The sequence below is a fragment of the Diospyros lotus genome, chromosome 3 (genome assembly GCF_014633365.1).
Source record: "Diospyros lotus cultivar Yz01 chromosome 3, ASM1463336v1, whole genome shotgun sequence".
Taxonomy (NCBI): domain Eukaryota; kingdom Viridiplantae; phylum Streptophyta; class Magnoliopsida; order Ericales; family Ebenaceae; genus Diospyros; species Diospyros lotus.
The window spans coordinates 15713112-15739528 of NC_068340.1; the positions used below are offsets into that span (position 1 = coordinate 15713112).

General features: G+C 37.8%; 3 protein-coding genes across 4 annotated transcripts; 1 reads left to right on the plus strand and 2 right to left on the minus strand.

Moving 5' to 3' along the window:
• Nucleotides 1–2785: 2785 nt before the first annotated feature.
• On the minus strand, nucleotides 2786–8801 carry LOC127796653 (uncharacterized). Of its 2 annotated transcripts, XM_052328908.1 has the most exons (5): nucleotides 5925–8801; nucleotides 5352–5478; nucleotides 5147–5248; nucleotides 4977–5030; nucleotides 2786–2956 (listed from the first exon to the last, which is right to left on the minus strand). In XM_052328908.1, the coding sequence occupies exons 1-4, from the start codon at nucleotides 8672–8674 to the stop codon at nucleotides 4980–4982; spliced, it is 3030 nt and encodes a 1009-aa protein (XP_052184868.1). In that variant the 5' UTR covers nucleotides 8675–8801; the 3' UTR covers nucleotides 2786–2956; nucleotides 4977–4979. The 2 variants fall into 2 exon arrangements, with proteins under 2 accessions (XP_052184868.1, XP_052184869.1); XM_052328909.1 differs by lacking the exons at nucleotides 2786–2956; nucleotides 4977–5030 and having other exon boundaries at nucleotides 5147–5273.
• Nucleotides 3522–4334, plus strand: LOC127796842 (glycine-rich protein 23-like). Its single transcript, XM_052329248.1, has one exon. It carries the CDS (start codon nucleotides 3522–3524, stop codon nucleotides 4332–4334), a length of 813 nt encoding a protein of 270 aa, XP_052185208.1.
• Nucleotides 8802–9756: 955 nt separating the features above from the next.
• Nucleotides 9757–24481, minus strand: LOC127798064 (uncharacterized). The gene is made up of 2 exons (XM_052331361.1): nucleotides 24080–24481; nucleotides 9757–10076 (listed from the first exon to the last, which is right to left on the minus strand). Exons 1-2 carry the CDS (start codon nucleotides 24321–24323, stop codon nucleotides 10048–10050), a joined length of 273 nt encoding a protein of 90 aa, XP_052187321.1. The 5' UTR covers nucleotides 24324–24481; the 3' UTR covers nucleotides 9757–10047.
• Between the last annotated feature and the right edge of the window lie 1936 nt (nucleotides 24482–26417).

Genomic DNA, 26417 nt, shown 5'->3' on the forward strand with positions numbered 1-26417 from the left:
GGATCATCGCTAGCACGTCCTTCGGTGTCATTGTCTTGATGGTTGGGTGTTCTAGGTCCTACGGTCAACATTCTTCGAGTGTGCACCATCTGATAATAACATTTCTTATTAGACTACAGGAACTTAGCATCTACCAAAGCTTAACTTAAGCAACTTTCATTAACTCATAAGAAAATACATATTCGTTACATAGTCCATCAGGGAAATTAAAACACTCCAAAGATTCTCCTACTTGAAACTAATTGACTTCCATATCCAGACATCTCGTCATTGGAACTATCAAATTCTGGAAGGTGATTATTGATTTCTAATTCCAATAAGTCCTCTTCCTCTTCGTCCCCACTAGGATCTTCTTCGTCTTCCTCAAGTTCCTCCCAAGGCTCTTCCTCGTACAGTTCTACCAAACGTTGACGAATCCCCTCACAAAAGTAATAACATAAATGGAATATTCCATTTTGCTGGACCCATTCAGCAATGGCTTTCAGCTCTCTTTCTAATGCATCAATAAGGAAATATATTTGGAATTAGGCCAAGTCAGGCCATAGCCGATAACTAGGTGGCACATTCTCGATAATGCCCTCAATTTGAGCTAAGTATGCATAGATACCATCAGGGTCTTGTTCCTTTGTGTTAAGGCGATGTGTCTAATGATGAATTAGCACATGTTCCGAAAAGTTTCCTATCATCCTGTCGACTCAACACAAAACTTCATTAGTGCTTCTAACTAAAACCTCAAGTTTGGTGTTCCTAATCCTCTAAGTCCTCCATAGGTTGCTACTAAGTTTTTTGCTAGGTTTGCTCTAATACCAACTGTAACGCCCCGTGCTTCTCGAAGCATTTCTTACCCTGACGTTTATTAGCTAATAGTTACTTTATCAATTCTACCTCATATATATATTATTTATTTTTTCATTCTCTTCATTGGGGTAAACCATAGCTAATAGCGGAAACATGATAGATTGTAACCTAATACTTAACAAGCTTATAACATCAAAATGGTAGATTCATATAGATAACAAAATCATAACATCATTCTCGAACGTACTAGTGTTTAAAGATAATCATGATCATCCTTTGATATTACATGCCGAAAATATCATAATCAACATCATGGATAGCATAGCAGGACATAAACATGACAGGTTATATGCATAATCGATACATTTACGCACTTCAACGAGTGCCATCACATGCCTTCATTTCCTTCGTTTCTGCTATGACTTCCATCTAGAACATTAAATATTCTAGGGGGATTTCCCAGTTAGATGATCGGTCATCTAAATAAGAGTATAATATTCATGTATGAATGTAAATGCATAAATATCCTGTCATTTGGCCTGTTTAAGTCGACGAGCATCCATATTTCATATGTCACTTACCATTTTCTACAACCAGCTCTTTCTAAGCCGAGGTGTATGGGTGCACCATTGGTAAAGCAGTGATGCCCGCCCATACTCTCAAACATATGCGATGCATGAACAACGATGGATTACACGTGAACATATGCATATCATCATCATATTATGTAAATGCATCTACGTGACATATGCACACATATCATGTCAACATGCCAAAACATACTTTGAAACATACATCGTATTTAACATATAGGCATACTGTCAAATCATAAGGCACATTTTAGAAATTATATTTTTCCCAAAAATCACCAAATAAATATTTTCTTCCATATTCTTCAGAAATTTCTTCCATAATAATTCATAAAATAAAACACTTGATTTTTTTTTAAATTTTCTGAAAAATTAAACAAAATAAGATAAAAGAAAATATTATCAACTTCCATCTATTTAAGATATTTACACTTACCTTGTAATACTTCCTTCAAGCTTTTTTTTGATGTGCCCAAATTTCTCTTCCTTACTCTTCCTCCTAAATCTCTTTCACAAGCTCAATTTCTTTCTCACAATTTATTCTTTCTTTCTTACAACATTTCTCTTTCTAATTTAAGTTCTTAAATCTTTCAAGTTTTCTCTATTTATAGAAGGTTGAATTAAGCTTAGCATAATTGTAGTGACCCACTATCTTTAATTATTTTATCATATTTTTTAATTATTTTTCACTAAATCTCACTCATAATCTTTAATTATTTGTCAACACCCTACTTTATCTCCCACATTTCTCAATTATTTCATCCATTATATTTAATTATTTTTCACTAAATCTCATCTATAATCTTTATTTATTTGTCTACACCCTACTTTATCTCCCACATTTTTCAATTATTTCACCTATTATCTTTGATTATTTGTCCACACCCTACTTTATCTCCCATATTTCTCAATTATTTCACCCATTATCTTTAATTATTTTGTCACATTTCTTAATTATTTTTCACTCCATCTCATCCATAATCTTTAATTATTTGTCCACACCCTATTTTGTTTCCCACATTTCTTAATTATTTCACCCACTATCTTTAATTATTTTGTCACACTTCTTAGTTATTTTTCACTAAATTTTATTTTAAATAGATTATTATTTTATTTAATTCATTAATTTTAAACACACTTTCTTAGCCTACTAACTCTAAATCCATTTACTTAACTTTTTATTTTTTTTAGCCCACTAGCTCTAAGTACATTTACTTAGCCTTTCATTTTTCAACTTAGCCCACTAACTCTAAGGCTATTTACTTAGCATTTACTTTTTCAATTTAACCTATTAATTTTTTCAATTATAATCTCCAATGGAAGTAAAAAAAAATAAATACAAAAAAATTAATGATTATTATTCTCAAAATACTAGAATATTACAAAAAGTTTGGTAGGCAAATTGGTGGACTCAAATAACAAGAATGTATGGATGGAGATTATGGAAGTTGGCTCTATAACGAGGGCCAAATGATGATGATTGGAGTTATTCACCATTGGATTCATTCAAAGTCCAATGCGTCTAGTGGCTTTTTTTTGATCTTGAGCTTGTCCAAGACTTTCTCAACCTGCAAGAGTAACGCTCGATCCCTTAGTATAACCTTCAACAATCAAGAGTAGAGTACAAAAGAATCCTAACCATGCTACATGAATGATTAGATCTCAGTCCATGAGCCAACCTAAACAAGTAGAGATATGGTTCGAATTAGGGTAGATCTAGTTATTTGGGCGGAGACTTTTATCTAAAATTGGTATACTATTAAGTTAGACCCTAACTTAGACATGGAGTTTTGGATACCCATTTGACCAAAATTTGGAGTCTGGGACACGTGTCACTCCTAGAGAACTCCAAGAAGAGATTTTTTTTTTTTTGTAAGACAAGAAGAGATATTTATAGTTTCACCCGGAGCAAAAATATTCTCCATAATAAATACACCAAAATAATGACTGGTGTTAGATAGCTTTTATTTTAATTGGTGCAAGCATTAGATAGAAATAAAATAAAGAACAAAATTGATGAAAATTTGAAAAATTAGGGTTGCAGATGCAACTTAACAGAAAAAAAAGAAAAAGAAAAAAGGGCAATTGCACGCAAAGGAAAAATAGAAAAAGAAAAGAAAACTGCAACTAGAGATGGGGCCTTCTGGCAGAATGTCCAAATCTTGCTCGGCGAATGTTATCCCGGCGTTTCTTGTACACCATGCCTCCAAAGCCTGCTGCTCCCGGGGCGGCAGCCGGCAAGAAGCGCCGATCGAAATCCCAGCCTTCTGTCCCCCACTGACACCCTTCTGTGGGCCTTTTGCTTCCTTCTGTGGTGGTGGGCTTGGAACCGAAGGTGAAGCTGGAGGTGGCGGCGGCGGCACTGGTTGTGGTTATGGTGATGGAGGCGACAGTGGAGATAGTGGTGACGCCGGCGGAGGAGGAGGAGGACCTGGTGGTGTCGGAGGCGAAATTTGTGGCGGCGGTGGCACCGAGGCTTGCGTTGGAGGCGAAGGTGATGGCGGCGAGGGTGGCGTAGGCGGTGAAGGTGGCGGGGGCGGCGGCGACGATGGCAGCAAAGTAGGAGGTGAAGCTGGAGGTGGCGGCGGCGGCACTGGTGGTGGTGATGGTGATGGAGGCGACGGTGGAGCTAGTTTTGACGCCGGCGGAGGAGGAGGAGGAGGACCTGGTGGTGTCAGAGGCGAAATTTGTGGCGGCGGTGGCACTGAGGCTTGCGTTGGAGGCGAAGGTGATGGCGGCGAGGGTGGCGTAGGTGGTGAAGGTGGCGGGGGCGGCGGCGACGATGGCAGCAAAATAGGAGGTGGAGGAGTTGCGTCTTGGTCTGCAAGAGGAGCTGCTGCGAAGATTACTGTGAAGCCTCGAAAGAGAAGAAGAAGAAGAAAGAAACGCAGTGGTTCATGTAATGCAACCATTTTCATCAACCCAGAATTTAAGCCACTTCAATAACCTTCTTCTTCTTCTTCTTCTTCTTCTTCTTAGCAGAAATTAAGATTATATTGATCTGTGTTTACAATGGAGTTCAGAGACGGAAGAAATTTATAAGTGAGAGTTTCGATGGAAGCAATGCCGGCGGAAATAGAAATGGCCAGCTAGGAAGATCATCGATGCATCAGAACAGAAAATTAATATATATGGTACGTAGCTTTAAGGATAATCCAAATGCTTCATTCTTTTGCGCGCGCGCAGGTTTCTTGGAACATCCGCCATGGAAACAGTGAGTGTGTGTGTGTGTGTGTGAGAGAGAGAGAGAGAGAGCGTTGACTTTTCAAAGTAGGATAAGCCAACAAGGAAGAACTGCCAGTAACTAAAGCCATAGAACCCTCCATTTAATCTCATGATGCCTAATTAATCTTTGCAATTGGTTTGTTGACAACTGCCGCCCAGTCCACAAATTGTACTTTTGGTCTCAATTTTATCCTATTCCAACTCTAATTAACCCTTAAATCTGTTGTAATAAATATATTAGTTACGTTGCCGTCTAACCAATTTTACTTGGAAAAATTAATCTAGCTAGAAGCTAGAACCAATCACGCCGAAAATAAGAAAGAAAAACAAAAAAAAAATAATTGTGAATACAGAATTTGCTACCCCTTAAATCTTCTTTCCCAGCCCTTTCTTGATCAACTTCAATGTATCCGACACCTGCAAAACAAAGCTAGCAAAATCCAGCTCCAGCTCCACATATATCTATATATGGGGAGAGAGAGAGAGAGAGAGAGAGCAATTAATCATCCATAATGGAAGCAGTACTGCGATACCGGGAAGTAGCGGGACAAAACTGGTGAATATTGGTCCAGTGTCAAGTATATCTTCTCAAGTAGGTCAACAAGGGCATCTACTTCATCTCCCAGCAAATCAACCTATACCCAATTGTAGAAACTTGAACTAAAGAAGACTCATCAAGCTCAAAGAATAAAAGCATATGCCTACACTTTAATTCTATTGGAGGCTTGAAGCAATTACCTCAGTTTCAGCCAATCTGAGATTATGACATCTTGTCAAGAAAGCCTTTCTGTAAAGCAACTCCCTTTGCCTCAGTGTTGCCACAAACCGAATGAGTGGGTCTATTTGATTTTCCAGTTCTTTCAACCTGAAATCAAAAGGAAGTACAGCCATGAAAGATCAAATTTTGGTTGGAGAAATGGGTGGTACTGGTTGTTGAAAAGTTATGGGTGAAAGCAACAAAACTCTCTTTTTACCCTAAAACTACATATGAACATCTCATCCGGAATTACAGTTTCTATTATGGAAGATGAAGAAAAGAAGTTCCAGATTATCGCTGATTAAGAATCAAAATTTAACCTCTTCGGTTTTTTGTAACTCCTCTCAAGTACTTGTATGGCATGTGATACTTTCCAAGAACAACTCACAATGGATGCTCCAAGATGCATGAAAAAATCCATTCAGATCTTGTATTTATATATGTTAATGAAATGAGATGAATATAGACAACCCTCAAAGGGCAGGCATAGCAGAATTACGTGTACAAATTCTAAAGAAAATTTCGTCATTGGAATAGAGAAAAATATATAGTACCTTAGAGAACTGATTCCTAATTGTTGGTGCACCATGCACTCAAAACCCACAAGCAGTTGCTGGAATCCTGCGAGAGATGAAAGTATGGGATTGAACGGGATTAGCTGCAAAATTTTATCATCGTCAGGTTGGGAAACCGAGGCTTCTCTGTGATCTGCAATATCGAGAACAGGATGATCTATAATCTGATCTTGAAGCTTTCCTGTTGTATAGCTAACAGCTATGCCTAAACTGTCCAGCAACTCTCTCAGTAGTTCCTTGCTTGTGGAGAATTGCTGCAGAGCTTCCTGCAGTTTGTTACTCACCGAGCTGAAGGTGGTTTCCTCCTCTGTCAACAACCACTCGATTGCAGCTCGTTCATCCACCTCCTCACATTCTGAGGCCACCAGGTCGTTGTTTAAACTGTGTTCCTTTATCTCAGAGCTTGCTTCCAGCATCAAATCTTCCTGAACCTCAAAATGTCTCGACAAAGAATCCAATTTACGGATCAAGCTCTCCTCTCCAAAGAAGTCTAAACTTCCATCCGACTTTTTGGAAGAAAGTAATGATTCTTCTGCATAATTCTCTTTATTTTGGGCTTCAGATTCTGCTAATGAGTTAAGAGCATCCTTCAGTGCCTCAGTATGGATGAGATGATATATCTCTCCTCTAACGAAGTTCTCAAAGTCATAAGCATCTCTTTCTGTATTCCATTCCCCGATCATTTCTCTGAAGAAAACCATACAAATTTCCTCCCTCAGTGCACTCTCAATGGCTTCAGTTCCCGTGTAATTTTCTGGAACCCTGACTGGCTGATGCTGGCTTAATGGAGAATTATCACCAGGCTCTCTAAATTTAACCATCTCATCGACAAGAATTTGGTATGTTTCTTCCTTGATAAGGTTTCCACTGACATGACAATCCATACCATTTCTCAATTCCTGAATCACTTCCTTGAACAACTCTCCTGACACATCTTCATTTAACCTGCTTCTCAAGTAATTCAACAGACTTCTAGTTCTAGATTGTGCCAGCTCTTCCATGTGAACTTCAGCACCATCATTTTGAGACACTGCTGATCGGAAGCCATGGCTACAGCAGAAGTCCCTAATTGTCTTGTTGCATACTGTGCAGCATACTTGTTCACCATCAGCCTGTCTTTGGTTGAATCTAGTTTCAGAGCTAATGTTCGACTCCTTCAACATTTCCTTTAAGATAAGCATGCAAATATCATCCTTTATCCTGTTCTCGGCTTCATAATTATATAACTCAAGTTCCAAATCTTTCATCAAACCTTTGGAAAGGGTAACATAAATATCTTCTACAATCATGGCTTGCAATTTCAAATCACGGCTTTCTTGTTTTAACCTTCTTGTCTCATTATCCAAGTCTACTTGCCTCATGTAAGAAACTGAACTATCGCCAACTTTCTGATCATCAAAACTAGCCAAACTATTGGCAGTTGCTTTCTCTTTACCCCGAGAACTTACTGTCCTGTTAAGAGCTTTGAAATCGCCTGCTTTTGCATTCCACTTGATGACATTGTCCAATCTTGAAATAACATTCTCGAGCCTTCTTTTCGTGCTGCTGGAGTGGTTGAGTTTCTTGATGGATGAGCTCTCTTTAAGAACCTCCCTCTTAGACAAATTCAACTCTTTGCGCTGCATCCTTATGATTGATTCATGATTCTTTATCATTGTCGCAACAAAGTGACTTCCATCACCATTACCATTACCATCCTGGTCCTCCTCGTGTTGTTCTTCTTCCTCATAATTTCCTAATTCTGGCAATGGCTCACTACTGGTTCGACGAATGTTGCTTAGAGTTTCTGAACTGTTGTTACCAGCCGGAACTCCATTCTGACTACACAGAGCCTTGAGTTCGCGATGCAGCCTAGTGATCTGATCGATGAACTGCACCCAACTGTGCCCGGGGAAGAAGCCAGAAGAAGCTTGACGGTCACTGGCTCTCTTTCCCAGTTCTGCTTCAAATCTGTGTTGGAGACTGCTCAAGAAACCCCTGATTATGATAAAGATGGTATCCTTCTCAATTCTCCACCGCCATTGCTTCTCCAAAGGGCGAGCCTCGGCATTCTGCATCCGGCCAAAAGCAAGATCAACCGTGCCCTTCAAGCAGTCGATATCAGAGCTCATCTGCTCGATCACCACGTTCTGTTCAGCCGGCGTTTCCTCGAGGGCTTCTTTGGCGTAGGCCTCGTTCCCGTTCCCGCCCTCGAGCTTCTGCTTGATGTTCCACACCTGCTGATCCACAGAGTTCTTCAGTTCACAGATACACCCTTCCTTCCCTTGATCCCCGATGGCCTGATCGATCAACAACTCCTCGCTCTTCTTCCTCTCGAGCTCGAACCGCGCTTGCAGAGAAGCCAATTCCCTCTCCCTCGACTCCAAAGCCTGCCTCAAACGGGACTCATTTTCCAATCTGCTGGTGAGCTCCCGGTCTTTGTTAACAATCCCGAGTTTCAATTCGTGGAGGCGGCCTCTAACCACGTCCTCGCTCTCCCTCAAGTCGGAGAGCATCTTGTCGCGATTGCATTCTGGTATGTCCGTCTTCTCTTCGATCAGCTTCGAGCAGCCCAGCACCAGGATCATGGCCAGCTCGTAGAATTTCGATCTGGCGTTTAACAGCTCGACAGGGCCGTCCGTGCACTGCACGTTCTCGTGCGCTTCGTCCATGGCTGATCTTAGAAGTCTCAGCATGACGGAATCAGAGCCAAGCCCGCATCCCAGGATCTCCCCGAAAACATCGTCCATTTTCTCACAGAAAATTCGATCAACACATGATAATCGCAAAACTCCAGATGATCAATCAAATCACTGTCCAGAAAATGTGATTTTTCTTCTCTCCTTCTCGTTTTCTTTCTCTTTCAGATCCGTTTTCCTTCTCCTCCTCCTGCATTGCATAGGAGAAGAAAAAATAGGCGATGGCGGTGGCAGTGTGTGTTAGTTATTTTTAGTTAGAAGACTTAAAAAGAGTTTATCTCTAACAACGTTTGGATAGAAAATAAATTCTAATGTTTTCCAAATATATGCTCTCTCAACTTAGACGTATCAAATGGGCCCAATCCAGCTTTTCTGAGCATTAATTTTAATTCTATAAGAAAATAAAATTATGAATCATGTAATCTTAAATTTATTTTTTTTAATATTTAATTTAAAACCTCTAATAATTTAAATAATGTCACGATGACAATTAATAAAAATTTATGTAAATATTATTCTTTAGACAATCCATCAATGACTTAGCCAAAAAAGTAAAAGTTCAAAAATTATACATCAATTTTGAAATGAGAAAGTCATTCAAAATTCATAATTTTACACTTTTTAAAATATAAAGAAATTTATATCCATACATTAAAAGCCATAATCATCTTAAAAAATATTTTAAGTATATATTTTATACATAACTCTTGAAGTTTGAATTCATTAGAAACAAGAATTATTTTTTTATAATTTTTTAAATATTTATACAAATAGTAATTAAACGTGAAATTAAATTATTAATCTCTATTTTAAAGCTTTTAACTTCTTAATTCTGACGTTTTAGTTTTATTTTAAAAGTGAACTTTGCATTTTAAGAATTATTTTTATTATTTATATCTCATTCATTAATTAACTACGTAAATATATTTTTACAAAAATTATTTTTAAAATAATTTAATGAGGCACCATCATGCTTGACCTATTAAGTGTAGTGAACTCGACTTGAGTGGGTTCATGGGCAAAGCTAAGCCCTTGGTTTTGTTAATAGGTTTGAAGGTCTGAGCTTAAGCGTAGTCCGGACAAATTTGAAAGAATAGGGCAGGGCAGGTCAGGTCAGGTCAGGCAAGCCAATATCCCTTATATTTAAACATCATAATACGATGCTATTTTGGTTAAGTTCAGAGAGCAATGCTGTAATGCCACGAAGCAAGAGGAGACAATTCAATCATCAATGATAAGGAAATCAATCAGAAACATATAAACTAATTAGAAAGATAAACCAATAACCACAGCTGGGCACAAAGAAAATCTGCGAATAAAGTGCGTTCAGAAGCAGCTATACAGCAATACAGACACTTTCCCCCCCTCTTGCTTGAGCAATGCGATAAGATCTTGTTTGTACAAGCAAATCTCAAAAGGAATACTCAATTTGCTTCTTCATCATCAACACAAGCTGAAAGTAGAGAAGCCAAATGTCAATGATCTAATCCAAGCATTTCGAACAGCCAATTCAAATGCAAGCTTTATTTATTTATTTATTTTGAGGGGGGGGGGGGGGGGGGGGGGGGGGTGTGGGGGTTGTTCTTAACGAGGTAAGTTTCCAAGAGTAAGATTGTTGAATAAAGATTACTTAAAATACAAAGGAAAATTCATAAATCATTTCTTTTCTTGTTATCAAAAGAAGCACTCTTGTTCACTCCAAATGCAAGAAATTTCAACAATGAAAATCTAAGAGAAGCCCTTACGCATGATATTATCTACATTGTAAGTGTCATAATAATCGGGCTCAGTCTCAGAGATTATCTAGGCCAATATGGCTGATGGCATGCTTGCATTTTTTTTTTTTTAACTGAAACAACTGTCGACTTCTTGCATTGCGATAAAAGTCTCAACTAAATTTCCTACCAACAATGGACAATCTTCTCCAGAATTCTCAGGATTGAAGTAAAAACAATTTGACACAAAACATCTTCAGACAAACAATTCAAAAATTAAATATACAGATTTATCTTTTATCTCTGGAACATAAACTCCAAAGCCCCATTATTTGCGGTATGGCAACAAATCAACCCAATCTTGGAACCTAGAACAATTGACTGTTTCTGCACAGTGGAGACAGGATTGGAAGTCAATCAGCATAGGTAACCCCAGTGTTGTGGAGTACGAACTCTGGAACAAACCTTAAAACTAGAGGTCTTATATTCAACTCGCTCTAGTAATAAAACATGAACTTACCTTGAGGAAATTCCTCTGAATAAAAAGAAGGAAAGGAACTGGGAGTTGTGCTAATTTTGGCTACAAGCATAACCGTACGCATGATAGCAGTGAGTCCTAAAAGGAACATGCAATCACCTTGGCTCAAGATGAATGCCGGTAGCATGCTTAACATGCGCAAGCTAGGTAGAAACTGGTGTTCCCAGTGGCAGACAGGTGTAACAAAAGAATTTCTTAACCATAAAAGTATGCACGCCTATGGATAAACAAGAAATAGATTAGCTTCCTTGAAGTATTCATTCTAAGAACAGTGAGGCGTATTTAATAGAATTTTGTAGCCTTAAATTCTAAAATATAATCCCTAGCTCATTGCTTTACCATCAATTTGTTAAAAGGGGTGGAAAAAAACACCCAATCATTTGGAAATAGCCAGAAGAGGTTGGATTTGGAACCCAGGATTTGAATAATTAGGGATAAGGCCCAATAAGGAACTTACAAAAGGAGCAACAATCATCTGAAAAAACTATGGGAAAGATATGTGCTCAGATTTATTTTGGCTTTTGAGGAAAATAACATAATTGTGCTACTCAAGCATCTTAGTTTATCTGGTTAGACTCTCTCACTCTTATTCCATGATGCAAGGGCTTAATCTTGGGAAAAGAGAAACAGAGAACTTCAGTCTTCCTACCAAGACCTCGAGGAGCAGGTTTGTGCTTCTCGAAAGAGGGAATGAAAACTTCTAAAATTATATGTGATTTTTATTGAACTGCTATGATTTCATTGAAACAACTAGAATATCATCTTAGTGCAAACCGGCTGCACAACAAGGCCTTCTTGCACCCCACAACATAAAACTAGCAAATTTAGATTAGGTCCTGGTTGGGTACTGCAACTAGGACTTCTATGATTGCTACTCTCATCAAAATCACCACTGTTTCCATCCGTACTTGCAGTGTGTAAGAATGTAACTATAGTAGGCCGAGAGTTACATATTTAGTTTATTTTGTATCTTATGCCTTCAATATAAGCTAGAAAATCAAATGCCCAACAGCATGTATGCCCTGCAAATGTTATTATAGGTCATAATCCAGAAAGCAGAAGACATGTACAGCCAGTAACAGGTTGACAGGCAAACAAATTCAGTCTAGAATCCAGATTGCTTCATATGATAACTTGATAATCCTCCAGCAAGATGATGATGAAGGATCAATGCCAATTCCTCTCTCACTTGCTGATTCTTAGTTTCTTCTATTTTCAAATTAAGTCAATCACCCAAGCCACTACAGTTCCAATTGCACTACAAATCAGTTGGTGTTTGATCACTTTGTATCCTAGTTTGTGATCTTGCAGAGTAGCATTTAGCTGTTCCAATTAAATGTGCATGCAAAAAATGTTTAGCACCCCATGAATATGCGAAATGAACACATACCACATACATGAATGTACTACAACTCTACAAGTAAAGGGTCGAAATTATTTTGGTTTCATTTTATGGAAAGGTTTCCATGCAACAAATAGGAACACCAGTTAAACGTTATTGCAATTTGCAACCTTATTGTATCCAAGCCATTCCATATTATCAAACCCTCACTTCCACACAACCTTCTTGTGTTTTTACTTTTTATGCAGAAGTGACTATTTTGTTTTGTTACAGTTTCCTTTTGTTGATAGTGTTAGTGGACTATGTCTTGCATGCTTCCCTACAGGCAACTTTCATCTCTTAGCGGGTTAAGAGTGGTCTTAGAATGTTCGTTGAATATTGCTTCAAGCTAGAAGAGTCAGTTGAGTTAGTGAATGTAAATTAAGTGCCAGTGCATGTAAAACGGATGGAATGTTTTTGTTAATTGTGAAGCTCCAAACGGTGTCGTTACACTATGCTGACTGGAAGGCCACGTGCAGCAACCGCGTGCTGCCATTTGGCAGCCGCTGGATGGCTGCACGTGGCAACCATCAGCTGACCCTCAGCTGGCGCCTGATTATGCTCCCTCAACCATTGCCCGATCATCTCCTGCTCTCCTGCTCCTCTGCCGTTTTCTGTTGGGATTATAATCGTGCTTGCACGATTTGATCTGGTCCATTCATCCACACTTTTTGAGGCGCAATCCCAGCCGCTCTTGATCGCTTTTAATTGCTGCCTCGAGATGTGAACTTGGAGAGGCAGAAAAGACGAAAGAAAAATCAGAAAGGGGTTTTCTATCGAGTTGGTTCTTGCGGGTTGAAGGCTCTCGCCTTTTGGCTAGGGTTCTCTCTGGTTTGTTCCCTAATTCTTTTCTGTACATGTCTGTATAGCTTTTGTGGTTCGATAGGTTTGCCTTTAATCTGTATTAAGTGATTGATCGGCAGTTTTGTGTTCTCGAACCATTGATTGTTAGAGGGCTTTGTTTATGAGGGTTTATGAGCGTGTAATCCAATTTTCATCTCATAGTGCAGTGAGCTCTTCTCTCTCGAGCTCAACGTGGATGTAGCCTCAGTTTGAGGTGAACCACGATAATAACTCTTGTGTCTCTGTTCTTATTTTTGTTTCTCTGCGTTTATATTTTTTGATCCCAGCACTGTGAATGTTTGTTTCCATTCAGACCATCAAATATTTTGTGATTGCTTAAGCAAAACCCTAAGTTTTCTGTCGAGTCTCAACAGTTTTTTATTCAGTTAATGCAAGTTTATGGAGCAATATCTAATTTATTTCTTCAAAATAGATAAACAAAGATAAGTCTCAAGAGCTTGCTCAAAGATAAGCATCTTGGGTGACTTTAAAAGCCATCAACGACTTGATAAATGAGTGTCTTTTGAGTACTGATTTCAGTAATCTAGTAATCAAGGAACAATATCCAGGACACATTAAATTGTCGGAAATAACAGAATAATGGGGGATAAGCATTCCATGGTTCTGGCAGTTTGGCTTCAGTCCTGAAAATTCATGTGCTTCTTTTACTGATGGAGGAAGAATCTCTGTGGTTGGTCCAAACTTAGTCCACCAGTCAAAGAACCATACCGGAAATGTAGTACAATTTTTGTCATAGTAGAAGAAACATGAGAGATTGCAGTTTTGATTTTGTCCCCTCAGTACTTTTGTCCAGGCGTCAATGTAGTCCCAATATGTGGGAAAGCTTTTTTGGTGCTGAGGGGTTCTGTTTCCAGTCAGCCATGGACAGAACTCTGCAAATCTTAACTTTCATAAAAGCAACTTCAGCAAAATTATTTCTCTGTGACTGGAATGAGTTCCCCTCATTTTGTATCAATGAATATAAACTCAAAATACTGTTGTGATGGGGCAACCGAAGAAAGGCTATAGGTTCGAGGGTGAATAATGGTCTTGACAGGTTTTATTGGGTCATTATGGTAGGCTCCAGATAATAAAGGTGATTCCAAAGTAGCTATTGGTAAGATGGTAGTCTTATCAACATATGCTGACTTTGTGAGGTTATAGTTTTAGGTTGCAGTGAGGAGGTGGAAGAATTAGCTGGAATGGTGCAGATGGACAGATTGAATAAGAGGGAATTAGTGGAGGAAAATCTGTCAAAGGGACATAGTTGTGAAAGGCACACCTGGCACTCCTTGTGCCATAGACCCCCAAGGCGAGGCAGCCTTAAAGAGGCACGCTCCTATCTGTTGAGGTGTGCACCTCTCATATCTTTAATATATATATTTTTTAAAAAAGTAAAAAAAGGTGAAAAAACCCAGCCCTACATACCTGATGGAGACAGATCCAAAGCCCTAAAAGCCTCTCTTCCTTCTTGCAACACCAAAGAGCAGTTTACACTTCTTCCTCCGACAAGATTGGCTGGCTGACGATGGAAAAGGACCAGCTACCACTGAAATAAGTAAGTTTTTTCTTTTTCTCTCTCATTTCATCCCTCTCTTTCTTTTTTTCTTCTATTTTGGTTCTGCCTCCCTCCCTCTCTCTCTCTCTCTTGATTTTTTCTTCTTAAAAATTAAAGATTATCACAATTATTAAGGGGAAATGCCGCCAAATTTTTTTTACCTTTTGTTTTCTTTCTTTTTTTTTTTTTTTTTAATATTATGCCTTTTACAACTGTAGGAATTAGTTCATCTGAGTTTCTTTTTTTTCTTCAAAATTATAAATTTTAATTTTCAGGTTTCTTTTTATAATCAAAATTTTATAATCTTCTTCTCAGTCAAAGATTAGTACTCCTCTAACACTTGAGAGATGAGAAGGAAGATATTGATTTTGAAGAAGAATATGAAGAAGAGGATGAAGAGGAAGACTTTGGAAGTGACCAATATAATTTAGATGATGATGATCAAGAAGATCATCTTATGATTGAAGTTGGATGTTATTATTGTTGTGTTTATTTCTAGAATTTTTTTGTTTGATTATGAATTGTTTATGTTTGAATTTGATGATGAATACTTGCTAATTTATTATATTTTGTTTTTATCATTTTAATTTACCTATATTTTATTAGATTATATTTTTTTCTCAGTAGACTTCCCCTCTGCCAGGCACGCGCCTTGCGCCTTGGGTTCTAGGACCCCTTTGCGCCTTGCGCCTTTAAATGCTATGCAAAGGGATAAGTTGATTGGATAAAGGCAATTTAGGTCTAAGTTTTACTGATGAGGAAGAGTCTTGGTTTGACGGGGCTTTTGGGAGAGTGACTGATACTTTACCTGTCATATAGTTGTGGGCATAACCTGATGCTGTTAACTTAATCTTGTTCTTATCAGTGCTCATGGTAGTCTTTTTCCTGTAAGAAGAGCTATATTCAAACGCCTGATAAAATCTAATGGCTTGAAGCTGTTCACAGAGAGTTTCCGTTTGGACAATTATAATACCAATATGGGTAGCAAGGTCGGCTGAAATGTATAGATTGCTGGGACAAAATTCTATGACAATCTGTTTTCTTCTTTCCTCAACGATGGAGTAATGGACACTGGGAAATGGAGCAATAATTTCCTTATACAAAAATCTAGGGTATGATTGGGTACCATAGGTGACAAGAAATTCATAAGGGCCATCATCATTTTAACGGTCGAACTGTTGGATCACCTAATTTGTATCTTTCCCATAGGGATCTTGGGATCACTATTTTACGAGTTTTTGGGCTTTTTAGAAAGCCTCCAGCTATAATGGATTTGAGAAGTCTTTACCACGAGCTGTTTTCTGTGGACTAGCCAGATCATTCCCTGGACCTGGTCAGTTGCCTGATTGGCAGTAGATTGTTTATCTGCTAAAGTAAGCTCATACCAATCTGGTTTAGACATAATTTTATAAAGAAATACTGATAAGGATGGAGTGTTTGAAATAAGTTATTCTTTGTCCTGGAACTATTTTCCCTGAAAAAAGCCAGGCAGAGAATTAGCTTCTCCTTTTATATATTCAATATCAAAATCGAAAATAGCTATGATGCTTGCCATCTGGCAAAAATTTATTTAGCAGCAAGATTTTTAACATCTTTTTGTAAAATTTGTTTGGCTGATTTACAGTCCACTCTAAGAAGAAATTTTTTATTTAAAAGATCATCTTGGAATTTTGTAATGCATAAGACAATGGCTAAAATTTCTTTTCTGATAGTAGAATAATTAGCTTGGGTTTTTTTTCCAAAAATCAGAATAAAATCTAATAATATAATCTTGTGAGTTGATATGCTGTTTGAGGATACCTCCAAATCCTATGTCAGATGCATCTGTCTCTACAATCTTCTGTGCTGTGGGATGACAGAGGTGGAGGAGTGGCACTGATTTTACCTGAGACTTGATAGTCTGGACAATTTTAGTGTATTGTTCTGTCCATGGGATTGGGCTTCCTTTTAGGCAGTCAAATAAAATATTACACTGGGGCTTGATATTCTTATAGAAGTCAACTACATAATTTAATGATCCAAGAAATCATTGTAACTGATTTTTGTCTAAGATTTGATCAGGGAATTTATCTTCAAAGTCTACAGTTCGTTGTATAGGAACAATAGTTCCATTTTCTAATATTATGTAAAAGAATGTCCTTAGATACTTCCAGTGATCATCTAGATTATTGCTAAGTACTAATACATCATCTATGTAGGCAATTATATACGCTGTGTATGGGTTGAAGATGTCATTCATGCTGTTTTGGAATTCTGAAGGAGCATTTTTTAGTCCAAAGGGCATTACATTCCACTCGCATTGTCCGAATGAAACTGTAAATGCTGTTTTATAGCAATCCTTTTAAGCAATTTGGATTTTCCAAAATCCTGATTTCATATCAAATTTTGAAAATATTTTTGCTTATATAATCTATTCAAAAGGTTTTGATTTATTAGGTACAGGATACCTAATCCATTTTAGGCTGTATTCAGGGGCTTGTAATTGATGACTAACCTGGGACTTCCTCTTCAGTTCTGCAGCTTTATTGACATAGTAGAACGCTGAGCAGGACCATGGGGACTTGGATTTTCTAATAAGATTTTTATCTAATAAATCCTGTATTTCTTTTTTTGTAGTATTCTACTAATTCTAGCGACATCTATATAGGTCTTGCTTTAGAAGGGATATTTTTATCTGTAAATCCTGATTCATAGGGCAAGTCTACGATATGTTGGTTTCTATTTCAAAAAGAATTAGGTATTGTAGAACAAACTTCTGATTCTAACAGTGTTTTAAGTGTTGGATTTTTTGGTTTGTTTGAGGCTCATTTAATTGTTCTTCTTTTCTTTTTAGGGTGAATTCTTCTTTGAAAAATAAAACCTGTTTTTGTTTCTGGTTAATGATTTGAATTTTTTGTTGTTCAATTAAGGCATTTTTCAGGAGATTAATGTCTCCAGTTTTGGCAGGAAAGGAAAATTTAAATAAGATAGGTGTTCCCATGCATTCTGTTCTAAATTCCTTCTTCAGTAACTTCCATGGGAAATAAAAGCTGAAGGAACAGTGTTCCTAAAATGATTGGTGTAGTAGATTTTTGACTAAAAGAAACGAGGTAGAGAAACAAACATTCTGATTACGTACATGTGCATGGGGAATTTTATAACGAATTCGTAACTAGTCATTGTTTGCTTCTGTTAAGGTTTCTTTTGTTTTTTGAAAAAAATTTAGTGGGTACTAAGCTTTCTAGTATGCAGTTCATATTGGATCCAGAGTCAAAGAGGGCTGTAGTTTCTAATTTAAATTTTTTTATTCTGATAGTAATATCAATATACCACTTTTGGTAAGTTATTCTGCTTAGGAGGTTAACAAAAACAGTGTTCTTCATCATTTTCTTTTGGTTCAACTTTTATAGTATTAGAAGGTTCTTCATCAGTAGTCAAGAGGTGGAGGGTAGAAGGTATCTATCTTTTCTCTTAGATTTGTAATTAGGTTGTCTTGTTCTAATTGGTGTAAGGAGGTCTTCATTATTTCCAGTTCCTGTTTTACACCTGATACTTCTTCTTTTAAAATTTTGATTTCTAACTGCAAGTCTTTAGGGGTAATCTTGTTTCCTAGAGTTACTAGCCAGGCAATTTCTTAAAAATCTGTTCTGGGGGTTTTGTTTTTAGGAAGAGGTTAGTTATTACTAATCATATTATGAAATTGTTGGAGATATTGATGCTTAATTTGGGGGTCTTCACCTTTGTCTACCATGTCCAACATTATTTGGATATTTTCAGTGCCTAGTGGACATACCTTATTATTGCAGTAGCATGATTTTCTTTTACACTCTGATGAAGATGTCCCCGTGTCAGAGGTTTCTAAAGTGTCTGAGCTAGCTTGGAGTTCTAAATTTTCATTATCAGATAGTTCTTTTTCAGATTCTGATTGACTGTCTTCCCACAGACAGGCCATAAGTTGTTCCTTGTGTTGATCATCTAATTGGAGTTCATTTAACTTCTTTCATAATTTGCAACGTCAGGCTATGTGTCCCTTCTGCCCACATTTATAGCAAGTAATTGTATTTGATTTTTTGGTTTTCTGATATCTTTTATATCCACTAGTGTTTTACTTATGTTTATTTACAGGCTTTTGTTAATAATCTGGTTTATATTTTTTGTGAAACGGCTTCTTATGAAATATGGGGAATCTTTATGACCTTAGATTTGACTTTCTTCTTATTATATTTCGATATATGACAGCCAAATTGTTCACACTAATTTCCTAATTCTCCTTTACTATTAGCCTTTTGTTTTTTAAGTTGGTCATTTAGGGTTAAGTCATTACAAAATCTTAGGGCTGTTTTTGTAATGATATGGATTAGTTCTCCATAAGTAAAAAGCTCATAGTTAATTCCCTCTCCTGTGGACCTATTTTCTGTTATTAAGTTATCTTTAACCTGATTGGCAAAGGATCCAGGAAGGCCATTGATAAATTTTTCTTTATAATAACTGGCTGCTGAGTCTTCTCTTCCATATAGTCTGCTAAGAAATGTATCCTTATACTGTGTAAAATCGACATCTAAGGTTATTTATTAATTCTCCCAATTGTTTACCTAGATCACTGGGACTTCCAATGAAGTGGACCATGATAGAGCACAAGAGTGTGGTAACAATCTTAGGAATAGCTGATCCGCTGGCTCTAGAATGGGCTGATTTGTGCGTTTGTCTATCTTGACTAATTTCAATATGCTATGTCTCTAGAGGGGTGTTGAGTTTTAGACCATCCCCGTAATTGTCTAATAAACATTTGGGTTAAAGTGGTAGCTGCTTCCTCTTCTAACTATCCTTCATTCTTGTAAATATTGGCAATTTGGGTTAAAGTGGTAGCTGCTTCCTCTTCTAACTATCCTTCGTTCCTGTAAATATTGGCAACATTAGCCATCTTATTTGTAGTTTGGAAAACCTGATAGGGGCTTAGTCCGTCGGTATTCCACTAGTAAATAACAGTGCCAGTAAAATATTCTGGTGGCTATGGAAAAGGTTGATCTATCTCCAGATATACAAGAGAAGGCCTAGAGTAGTATGGTTGAGTAAAGGTGGTATATGTTATAGTCCACTGCAAGGTATGAAACTTGTCCCACATCGAAAGTTTAGGCTCTTGGTGTGGGGTTTATAACCTTAGGGCACATCAGATAGCTTTTGAGGGCAAGTTCTACCCAAGGGTTGTAACAATGGTATCAGAGTCGACCCCATGCCTCCCAGTTGCAATTGTGCGACGATGGAGGTGATATTGACATTGCAGTGTTCGTCCAGAACTAATCGTGACTAGTGCACAACTTGTCGTCATGGGTGTCGGACTGCAAAGCGTGGTGGTATGTTATAGTTCACTACACAGCATGGGATTTGTCCCACATTGAAAGTTTAGGCTCTTGGTATGGGGTTTATAATCTCCTGGGCACCCTCCCCTTGACAACTAACTTTTGAGGGTGAGTTCTACCTAAGGGTTGTAATAATATACTGTTTACCAGTGTTATTAGAGGCGCCCCTAGGCACAAAGCACATCTAAGCGCACCTTGGGCGCCTTGAATACTTCCAAGCGGGCGCACAATAGCAAGGCACACCCATGATTGTTGAGTTGTTAGACAAGCTTTATGGGGCAACCTACTTCACTAAACTCGATTTAAGGATAAGATACCACCAAATTAGCATACACCCTCTTGATATGGAGAAGACAGAATGCACCAAGGACACTACGAATATTTAGTTATGTCGTTTAGGTTGACAAATGCTCCATTGACATTCCAATCTCTAATGAATTAGTGGGTGTACCCCTGAGGTTAAAAACTCATTACAGTTTACCCTTCACTAATAAACTGACACTAAATTGTTTAAAATGCCCAAAATAGCCTTAAACTTTCTCTCTCCCCCCCTCTGCTCCAGTGAACGCAATGGCAGTGGTGGCAGCAGCAGCAGTAGCTCTTTGTCTCTATTACACCCTCCTCTACTAACCTAGCCATCCTTGGGTTGCCATTGCTAGGCTCGTTTCCAATGATGGAAACCAAGGCATCGTTGGGTTTATTCCTAGCAATTTCTAGGGGAGGCAATCAAGAGGACACACGTTTTTGGGATCAAAAACTTGGGAGAGACTGGAGATGATTGAGTTGACTATGAAGGGGAGGCCTCCATTGGGAATGTTTTTGAGGTTAACGTTGGCAAGAGGCCCCTAGCTCTATGTACAATGAACCCCAGTGTCCAACATTGGTGAAAGAGGTCTTTTAACTGTTGCTGCCACTGATAGTGGCCAACCACCACCAATGTTTTCTTTTTTTTTTTTCTATTTTCAAAAATGAGAGAGGAGAGAGAGATTGAAAAGGCAGGGGTAAAACTACCATTTTAATTAATTTTTTTAACAGGAGTGTTTGCTGTAATTTCCCAAAATGGAGGGATGATCCCTGTAATTAGGCCTTACCTTGGGGGTGGTTAGTGTACCTAATTACTCTTTTATGTATAGTAAAACAATGGGAGAACATCTGAATCATATTAGAACACTATTTTTTATTTTGAGATCTCATATACTCTTTGTAGAGAAAGTGAAAGTGCCGCTTTTGACAAAGACTGGTGAAGTACTTAGGATATTTAATTAGAAGTTGATTGGGAAAAAAAAAAAAAAAACTATAGATATACTTGAATGGCCAAAACTTCAATCAGTTAAAGTTTTGAGAGGATTCCTGAGGCAAACAGGATACTACCACAAGTTCATACAAAATTACGGCAAGATACCTGCTCCTTTAACTTAAATTTTCAAGAAGGGAAGTTTCAAGTTAGAACCTCGGTAGAAGGGGGCATTTGAGCAACTCAAGCAACTGATGACTCGAGCTCTAGTGTTTTCCTTACCAAATACTAAGCCATTTATTGTCAAATGTGATGCATCTGGGGCAGGTATTGAAACAGTTTTAGTGCAGGACCACTAGCTTTCTTTAGTCATGCCTTGCAAGGTTAAATTTATTTTTATCTACCAATGAAAAAGAATGCTATCTTTGGTTCATGCAATTCAAAAGTGGAGGCATTATCTATTGGGTTGGCAATTTGTTGTCAAAAAGAAGCTTGAAATATTTGTGGGATTAGAATATTACAATGCCAGCTCATTAAAGGTGGGTGATCAAGTTCATAGGATATGACTTTACAAATAAGTCTGGGAAACAGAATGTGGCAGCATATGCATTATTAGTAAGGGAAGAACATTTTTCCATATCAACATTTGCCCCATGTTGGGTAACAGCAATCCAAGAGGATGTCGAAACAAATTCAAAGTTACGACAGATTGTGGAACAAGTCCTGAAGGGAGAATTTGTCAGTCCTTGGAGCTACAAAGAAAGAGTATTATTTTCTAAAGGCAGAATATTCTTGCTACCTGGGTCCACTTAAATTCCTCCATTGTGGAGCGATGCACTCAATACAACATGAAGGCCATCATAGGACCCTTCAATTTAAAAAAGTTGTTTCCTACTGGTTCATGATGAGAGAGGACATGAGAAACTACATCAAACAGTATGATACTTGTCAACAGCACAAGGGCGGCGAACAGACTTCACTGGATGGATTGCTCCGACCTACCCCAATTCCATACCAAGTTTTGACTGAGATATCCAAGGATTTCACTGAGACTTGGCCATGTCCCAGATTCCCTTTCCCAGGCTAACTCAACTAAGTCTACAATTTTTTGTAGCAGTGGTTTGCTTGTCCAAGCCTACACATGTTATGCCCATTTCTCATCCATACACAACAATATCAGCAGCTCAATTATTATTTGATAACATATTCAAGCTATACGGGATGCCTAAGTCCATTGTATGTGATAGAGATAAGGTCCCCACTAGCTAGTATTTGAAGGAATTATTTAATTTTTAGGAAACCAACTTCAATTTTTCATCTTCTTATCACCCTCAAAAGGATGGATAGATTGTGCAATGTGTTATGTGGATTTCTTGGGCTGAGTATTGTTACAATACAAGCACTTACAGTACTACTAAGAAGACACCTTTTGAATTGTGTATAATTAGGAACTTTGCTAACATATGTGCCAGGCAAGGCACAAGTCAAGTCGGTGGAAAACAAGCTAACTGATCAAGTTCATATCTTCAATGAACTAAAAAATTAGTTGCAAGTTTCCCAAGACTGCATGAAAAAAATCTAAGTTCTCATCGGGTAGACAGAAACTTTGAAGTTAGTGAAGTTGTTTATGTATGCCTGTATCCGTATAGGTAGATATCTGTAACAGTTAGGAGGAATTTGAAGCAATCATGGAGGTTCTGTGGGGTAATGTGGACCCTCCAAGATCATCAAAAAAATTGGACCCGGCACTTATGAGCTTCAAATGCCAATTGGATCAAGGATTCACCTTGTGTTTCATGTATCTTATTTGAATTAAGAGGTTGGGGCAGTTTTACAAGTGCAGAAGCAATTGCCAACGGTGCATGAAGAAGAGGATATTATCTTGGCTTGGCTGCAACCAAATGCTTGAGCAAAAAATCTGCATGCGTCACAAAAAAGTTCTTGTTCATTGGCAAGGGCATCTCCTTCAGTGCAACTTGGGAACACCATGAGCGGTTAAAAGATTGTTTTCAAGATTTCCACCCTGAGGGAAAGGTTGATTTTTAGGAAGGCGGGATGTAATGGTTTTATTTATTTATTTATTGCTGAATGTAATGGTTTTATTTTGTTGAAAGTGCTAGTGGATTAATTCTTATTAGTGAACTAAGTCTTGCATGCTTAAGAGCGGCCCTACTTCTGAGAACGTTTGTTGAATATTACTTCAAGTTATGAGTCAGTTGAGGTTGTGAATGTAAATGGAGTGCTAATAGATGTAACAAGGGGATTTTTTTTTTTTTTTTTTTTTTGGGGGGGGGGGGGGGGGGGGGGGCGCTCAGTAATGCAATTTTAATGAGATTACTTTCCCTCAAACAAAACTATCTTTCTCCTCTCTAATTGCTTTCTTTTTAATTCAAAATAGCTAGAAACAGAAACAAAGATGGGTTTTAAGAGGCTGCCTAATTAGCCCTAGACAGTATCTTGGGCGACTCACTCGATTGGCACATAACCTGCTTGGAATCAAGCAAAGGCATCACATCAAGGTGCTAGTCTATCTTAGAGTATATGAGCCCCAAATCTGATAATACAAGGAATTAGCTACAGGCAAACCGAAACATGGTATAATTACTAGAATAAGTTGCTATGCGTGGTAGCTTTAGGAACTGGACCAGAAGCATGAAATTAGGTTATGAAACCAAGTCAATGCCCAGCCATACAAATTTACGGGCAACTAACAATTGAACCACTCAATTACCATATGGCTTAGTTACCGCATTAATTCACCAAGAGAGTCAAAGCCTAGTTCAAGAAGACAAAAGCCCTAAGTACGCAATTTATGTATGTACACCTAAGAAAGAGAAGAGTAGAGTAGTACCTCCACAACAGAAGCAACAGTAACAGCAAGAGAGGATCAGAAGCAGCTCCCGGCACAAGATCAGGGCCCCACCACCACGTTGCGCTTCTGAATCGACTGCGTCTCCTCCTTCACTAACATCCACGAGTTTCTGCTGAGACTGATGCTTCTGTTGCTGCTTCATCCTATGGAGGTTCCATTCCAAATTCTGCAGGTACGCCAACTTGAACGACTCTCTGATCCTCAAAGACGGCCATAGATGCATCCCTTTTATGTTCTCTCTCTGAATACAATATAAAACTTTCTTTCCTTACTGGATCATCAAGTTTCAGCAGAGCTATCAGCTACGGAGTTCCCTTTCGGGTTGCGTCGGCCGCCGGTCGACCATCTTGCGGCCAACACCTTTAAAGTTCAATGAAATAACTTCGGCCATCATTATATTTTCCAAAATAAAAGATACATCCCCTGTTGTTATAATATTTAAATAAATTAATTATTTTTTCCTTATAATTTAATCACTCGCCCCCTTTTCTCCCGAAAATGACATGTTTGGTACGAGCATAAGCTACTCAAATTACCATTTTTTAAGTTAATACCATATTTGGTATTGTTACATAGGTGGGATACATTATATAAAGGATAAAAATATCCGATGAATGTGTGATAAACTTGTGTCATTTTGTCCCAAGTACAAATTTATCCCACACAGCGGGATTGAACTTTTGCACTGTTGTGGCAATTTTGCCCTCTTAATATGACCAACAACCCCCCTTCCTTTTTTTTCCTTGAACACCTTTTGTCCCTATTTTTTCCCTTTCTCTTTAAGTTAATACCATATTTGGTATTGTTACATAGGTGGGATACATTATATAAAGGGTAAAAATATCCGATGGATGTGTGATAAACTTGTGTCATTTTGTCCCAAGTACAAATTTATCCCACCCCAGCGGGATTAAACTTTTGCACTGTTGTGGCAATTTTGCCCTCTTAATATGACCAACAACCCCCCCTCTCCTTTTTTTCCTTGAACACCATTTTGTCCCTATTTTTTCCCTTTCTCTAGTTTCTTTTGTCTTCTTTTTATGCCACACCATCTTCATTTACACTTCTAATTTATGAAAAATTGCAACAATAACAATTACACATACCAACGGTAGATGTAAAAAGATAAATCAATTTTTAATTTATTTTTAAAAACCAAATAAATAAACAACAAAAATGAATCATTTCTTGCAAAACACAATAATAACAGTCATATGTATATAAAAACATAACCATATGTTGTGGGGTGCCCTAAAAAATTTTAAAAAATCCTATGTATACTTGAAAACTCGAATGATTCTTGAGAATCTCCCTAGCCGAGAGTTTTTCGGAGTTTTGGATAGTCTCCCGGAGTGGTCAACCCTCATACTTTGCAAAGCCCGAAAACTCCTCATAGTCATCTGAGCCTAAGTTACCCAGCAAACACTCATTAAGACGCCTTCACCCCAAAGATATCTTCAGACTCTCCGACCTCACTTGATGCATCATCTCAGAAAGTCTGAGGACTCTCATCCGTGGATCCTATCAAATATTTATAAATATCTACCCACTCCATAGCATTAGGGTTTTTGCAACCTGTGTAGACTTTCACATTCTCTCTCAAACCTTGGTCTTGAAGACTTAAGACTCTAGACTACACTCTACCTATCGATAAATTACTCTCTCGAAAACCTACAATTTACATATAACTCACACATCATCTGCATTCTTGCATATTTTCTTATTTCGAATGCTAGTGTATGACTTAGGCATCGGAGGGCCCGCATGGAGAAGATCCTTGCGTGCCTTCTGACTACCTCTGTGATTGTAGACTCATCTAGGATAACAATCCCCAAAGGCTACCTAAAGGTTTCCCATGAAGACTCTTTGGGACCCTCTTATCCTTGGTATTGAGTGTATATTTTGATGATTGACATGTATGAATGTGATATACATTTATATTTTATGTACTAACAAAGCATGAAGCATTCATAAGGCTTACAAAGTTGTTCTCTAGTGCTTTCATGACACAAGTTATATGTGGAAACTTATTATATATATATATGAAGATTTTATTATATATGGAAACAAGCTTTTAGAGAGTTTTCTAGAAATTTGAGTATTTGAGCTATGTATGGAAAGTTCAAAGAGAGTTCCTAGAATGGAAAGTCTAGAAGATATATATATATATATATATATGGAATTCTTGTTCATATATGGAAAGTTCAAAAGAAATATATGGAAGTTTTTGAAAAATTTGAGTAGTTCTCTATATGAAGTTGCCATATATGTAACTTGGCGACATGACATTGTTAACATGGCATTTTTGATGACATGG